This window comes from Berghia stephanieae, chromosome 1, assembly GCF_034508935.2.
Source record: "Berghia stephanieae isolate SIO BIC M18660-M18661 chromosome 1, UCSD_Bste_1.3, whole genome shotgun sequence".
Taxonomy (NCBI): Eukaryota; Metazoa; Mollusca; class Gastropoda; order Nudibranchia; family Aeolidiidae; genus Berghia; species Berghia stephanieae.
Genome location: NC_088360.1, coordinates 54,060,907 through 54,067,271, shown reverse-complemented (window position 1 = coordinate 54,067,271; position 6,365 = coordinate 54,060,907). Strand labels below are relative to the sequence as shown.

Here is a 6,365-nt window from a genome sequence, read left to right as displayed (position 1 = left end):
CATCATCGTCATCACATCACAGCCACACCACCACCGCCATCATCATCATATCACATCATCACATTATATCATCATCATCTCACATCATCGTCATCATCATCCACCACACACTCATCATCATCATCATCATCATCATCATCATCATCATCATCATCATCATCATCATCATCACGCAAACAATATGAATAGACAAGAATTATATATCTGTATTCCACTTTCATTTCGATTTGTTGCTCAAATGAATTCAATTTTACAGTCATGGGTTCTCACATTGGTGTCACCGTTGCGTTGGTGAACTGCTTCACTTCAATTCAAACATTGTTTTGTAAGATTGACACTGACACCGACACTGATATCAAACTGAAAATATATATCTCAGAGTTTGGGTTTCATTTCCTTCACCATTCACTTTTCTGACAGCTAGAATAAAATGGGGTAAAATACATTTTGAGTTCCTCTGGTGGAATTCCATCAACTTTCCTCGCCTCACGTTCTTGGGCCAAAAACTGTGGGCCAAAAACTGCGGAATCAGGGCCAGCAAAAAAAAAAAAAAAAAAAAAAGAAAAAATAGGGAAATGCTTTATTTAATGTTTTTTTTTTTTGCCGTGTAAAATATGATTTTTATTGTACTGAGTTTTTAATTATGAAAACAACTTAAATCTGTGGTTAGAAATAATGATATGCAACACTGTTTATGTTCCAATTTGTTGTAGTTTCACACCTTGAGTGGGTTATGTTACTTTCTTAAAAATTTTATTTGGTCTTTATTATTCACTTGCCTGTTTGTGCTTGTATGTGTGTGTGTATGTGTGTGTGTGTGTTGTGTCGGTTTGTCTGTATATTGGAGTTTGTGTTATGTATTGTATATCTGTAATGCAAACAAAATAGATATCTAGAGAAAGGACCGGGAGAGATGTTTGGGTTGGTAGCATGAGTGTGTCTGCATTTAGTGTGATTTTGACACAAATACAAAAACAAACATACACACATATAGGCAAACGCACTCTCACAAAATATATATCAATAAATATGATTATGTGAATATATGTATATATATGTATGTATATATATATTATTATATAAATATATATATATATATTGAGTGTTATTGGGTACTTGTAGGTACGAGAGTGCTCGATAATTAGAGCATATAAAAATAAATAAATTTACTCACGTATATGTTAACCAAAACGTGCGTTTCGATGATTCTCTCATCTCCTCAGTTGGCAACTGAGAGAATCATCGAAACGCAAGTTTTGGCTAACATATATACGTGAGTGAATTTATATATATATATATATATATATATATATATATATATATATATATATATATATATATATATATAGAGAGAGAGAGAGAGGGAGAGAGAGAAGAGAGAGTGAGATTGATCATCTTTGTATAAAAATGTAGTTTTGTTCAAGTATTTTTCTAAAAAGCATGGGTCTGGAGTTGCCATTTAAACAGAAGTGAGGGCATATCATTCTATTATTATTATTATTATTATTATTATTATTATTATTATTATTATTATTATTATTATTATTATTATTATTATTATTATTATTATTATTATTATTATTATTATTATTATTATCATTATTATTATCATCATTATTATTATTATTATTATTATGATTATGATTATGATTATTATTATTATTATTATTATTATTATTATTATTATTATTATTATTATTATTATTATTATCATCATCGATATTATCATTTTCGTCGCTACCGAAGAAATGAACTTTAATCTCATTTTTTTGGAGTTTTGTAACGTCTGAGAATCAAAAAAAAAATCAAAACAAAATAAAGCAGTCTTTAAACACGCACAAAAAACCCAACATTTTGACATTTGACATTATTTCTTTGTTTAAATTATATTTCTATTCAGGCACAAAATGACCTTAGGAGGGAACTTGAAAGTAGATTGCGAGAAATCAAACTTGATCAAAAGGTGCGAGTCGCAAGCTTCATGGTCCAGCGAGCAACCTTCCTCAAAATGATGGCAGCACGAAAGAAAGGCTTACGACACTTATTAAATGTCAAGAAACACATTGGCCAAGAGAGTGATGAATATGAGCAAGATGTCGCAGACGAATTGGGAGACATTGGTCAAGTGAATAGTCTGACATACAGCGAATATGATAAAGGTTTAATCGTTAGCGACGAGAATATCCATTCCAATGAAAATCCAAAATTAAGAGAGTTAAGCAGTTCTGCAAATAATGTTGAAGAAGAATACTTTGTTCAAAGTGTCAATAATGAATGGATGGAAATAATATCAAAGAAAAAGAAAGGAGGATTGGTGCAAAAAGGAAAGAATAGAGAATATCTTAAAAGACTTGCTGGCAAAAAGACATCGAAAGACCCAGGTATAAAGGAAGCGCCTTTAAAAGAAAGCACAGGGAACGTAAAATCAACTCCGCTGACGTCACTGGAGAACATCATCGACAATGACGGAGACGAACAAAGTCCAAAACGTAGATCAATCCAACATATAGAAGTTGCATCGAGGTACAAAGAGATAATGGAAAATGATGCAAATAAAACTTATCAAAATCGTAAAAATCGTGAATCGTTCCCCACAATGGCTATACGTGACCAAAAAGACCAGTCTAACACAACATCCATCAAATTGCCGGATATCATATTAGAAAGCAACACTCAGTCCCAGAGCCGTATTGCTTCAAACTCAAGATCTTCAGCTCCTTCAAGTAATTCATTTCCTCAGCATTTGCCCCCTATACAAAACAGCAATCAGCCCATGTCACTGCTGGAAGTACCTAATACATCTTCACTCCCACCACCCCCAGAACCTCAAAGACGTGAGAGATCCGTGACAATGTTATTTGTTGAAGAAAGCGACGATGAGGATGACGATTACTTCAGCCAAGTATCAGCATTCGACATCGAGGCATTTTCCAAATGTCTTAAACGAAAACGAGGCTATTCAATTATTATTTCGTCGGTAGACTTACGTCAAGAACTTGAAAAAGAGAGAATTGAAAACAATAAATTAATGAAAAAAAATTCTAAAAAGACGAAAATGTCAGTAAAGTATCCTCATCATCCGAGCTCATGGGGTGTAAAAGCCATTGAAGAAATAAGTCCAAGACAAAGAAGCAATCAATGGTACCAAAATTTTGTTAAAGCCAAAACATCAAAACATCTGCATACTAAAACATCAATGCAACGCTCGAATGATCCCGAATTTAACCATCGTCAACACAGAGAAGACGAAAACAGTCCGTGGAAGACACCAAGCTCGTCAGATTCTCATTTGCCACCAGAAACACTGTATCAGCTCAAACTAGAACGTCTGAAGCAACAATGCCAGTTACTAAGTCAACGTGTTGCTCTTTTCGTCTCTTCCTGATTTAACGTTGAAAAATCTAACTTAACATTTAGAAAATGACTAGAATCATCTTCATCGTTAGTATTGTCGTCGTTACATGCCTTTCAGAATTTTGCTTTATATAAAAATTTGATTAAAGTTTGCAGGATACCCTGAATATGGGGATACCCATTGGTCGTGAATTATTAAAACAGTGATATGAATGTTGAAGGAAATTAATTTTGAGAATCGGCAAGCCAGTTTAAAAACATAAACATTAATATGAGTACGTCCACTATAAATGAACCCAAACCGCATTACAAGGAGTCCCCAAGAAGGCAAACCTAAAACACTAGACATACAATAATAATAATAATAATAAATGGCATTTATATAGCGCTTTACCCCGTTGTCACAGGCTCTAAGCGCTTTACAGTGATATAAAACAATACATATTACAGTGAGACAAGTGTGAAGGAAACGTGATACGAATTCAATTTAACAACAACAAAATATGAAAATAATATTGCAACATTATGACGTAAAAAGATAAAACTTTAAGCGAGATTTGAACGTTGTCAACGAATCAGAGCATCTCACGTGTGATGGGAGAGAGTTCCAAAAATGGGGGGCCGAAAATTGAAAAGATTGTTCACCTATTTTACGCAATGGCTTAGGTTTGACAAGGATTGATTGGTCATTGCTTGACCTCAAGTTTCTATTGGGGACATATATGTTTAGAAGGTCTATAAGAGGGACTGTTCGTGCTCAGGGATTAGACAACAGTACAAATCTTATAGGCAACTCTTTTTTCCACAGGAAGCCAATGCAACTCACGGAGAAGAAGAGTTGCTCACGGGTATTTTTTGTTATTGCGTACAATGAGCCTGGCTGCGTTATTTTGAGCAACCTGAAGTTTGCTAATTTTGTCTTTAGCTAAATTCGCCCAAAGGGAGTTACAATAGTCCAATTCAGATAAAACAAGGGAATTAATTAAAAGTTCTGCTATATGCTTCGGTATTAAATTACGAATTTTGCTTATTTTTTCATTTCTATGTACATAGATTGTATGGTGTTATTCACGTGGCTTGTCATGGAAAGATCTTTATCAATGATGACGCCAAGGTTTTTTTGCTTTATTGGAAAATTCTATTGTGCTATTTCCGAGAGTAATAGGTGATTTATTTGCCTGCTTAAGGATACTCGGCCTTCCACACATTAAAATCTCAGTTTTACTATCATTTAATTTTAACTTATTGTGGTACATCCAAGATTTAATCTTATTAAAACAGCCCGTAATTCGTTGTATTAAGAACTGTAAATTACTAAGGGGTGCTGAATCATATATTTGCGTACCATCTGCATAAAAATGATAACTCAGATTGAATCTGGATATCACACTAGAAAGGGGCTGCATATATATATATATATATATATATATATATATATATATATATATATATATATATATATATATATATATACAGTAAAAAGGACAGGGCCAAGAACAGAGCCAGAACAAAGCAAAATATAAGTAAATTTATTCAACAGAGACAAGACTGTTTCCGGACAGGTACCATTTTAGATCTGCGAAAAGTGAGTGAAGAACATTTTCCAAGGACTCAACTTTGCGCCGCCAAAAGTGGGACTTAAACTAAAAAATACGTCCGCGGCCGAGTGAAATACCACAAGACTAGGGCGTACTATCAAAATGCTTATTTTGTAAAAGTTGTTCATTTGAATAAGGCAAAATAGAAAACAGGCAATATCTCTGACTACCTCCGGGTAAGAACAACTTTTCAAACTGATAAACTGAGGAGCGGCAATGGTGTAAGATAAAAATATGAAAAAGTGTGTTTGAAACAGTACATGACAAAGCAAGAACGAAAAAAAAAGAACAAAAAACTAAATCAGTTTTCTTCAGACCATATCTTTGGGACGATTTCAATTCCTATATTCTTCACACTTGGTATGCGTTTTACGCTGTGAACCCTTGCTTTTTCAGATCTTATCTTACACCCGTGCCCGATACATAATTTCTCAATTTGTGTTCAATATGTGTGTTTTATGATGCAAATGAGGGTAAACAGGTTAAAACGAATGTGAGTAAAGAGCCTTTTTCAAAGACTCAGAGCGGAACTCAAACCAAGGATCTTCCGGTCCGAGAGCGAGTGTCATACTTAAGGTAACTGAATACCTGGTCCTTGTCCGCGTTCATACTGAATACCTGGTCCTTGTCCCCGTTGTCTGTGCCGGAAAAAAAATGTAATGTCGCGTTACAGTCGTCGTATCTCGTCCTACAAGTTGTTGGCTTGGGTCCACTTGACAAGCACTTTGATAAGTTTAGTAGGCATCAAAATAAAATCAAATAAAATTCCCTTTACTCATCCCAAATGGGAAATTTGTCTTCAGGATCTAAGGAAAGACTGGAATGACCCAGGCGTCAGCTGCAGTGCATGGCCGTAAACGGATATAGGGCGAGGTGACTTGCTCAAGGCCACACAGCACAGAGGGTATTCGGACTCGGCACCTTTCGAGTACGAAGCAAAGACCGTACAGCAGAGCCACGCTGTCCCATATATTATGGCTCTTATGCTTTATGCTCACATTTATTTTGTGGTTATTTTTTCTCTCACTTAGATTATTTCCAGGTAATAATAGATTGACACAGTGTGTCATGATTGTACACGTCTACGCCTTTGATATTTATTAGATGAAGGTGTGAATTTGACATGCGCATAATTTGCAGGTCTGAACTGATTCTCTAACTTACTTACATACTTATCCGAACCAGCGACCAGCTGCCTTCGGTCTTCTGCCATGACGTAGGAGACGTCATTTGTAGTTGTTCCCGGTGACTATAGATAGTATGCGCTTGTCTAAGAAGCTCACAACATTGCCACCCGGAAGTATAACGGACCAACGCAAAGAACTATGTGTAACCTAAATCGTTTATAATCTGGTTAACGCAGTTTAGTGGGAATTACTCATAAACGCGGATGGCAAAAAAAAAACAACAAAA

At 34.9% G+C, this 6,365-nt stretch overlaps 1 protein-coding gene across 2 annotated transcripts in view; it reads left to right on the top strand.

Annotated features, from left to right (window-relative positions):
* LOC144977619 (uncharacterized) overlaps nt 1–4,369 on the top strand; it is a 10,407-nt gene extending 6,038 nt beyond the window's left edge. The window contains exon 3 of one of the 2 annotated variants that reach the window (XM_078923020.1): nt 1,901–4,369. In XM_078923020.1, the coding sequence (XP_078779146.1) occupies nt 1,901–3,385 (1,485 nt within the window). In that variant the 3' untranslated portion in view covers nt 3,386–4,369. The remainder of the gene's footprint in view (nt 1–1,900) is intronic. The other variant, XM_078923030.1, reaches the window with a different exon arrangement.
* Nucleotides 4,370–6,365: the final 1,996 nt, after the last annotated feature.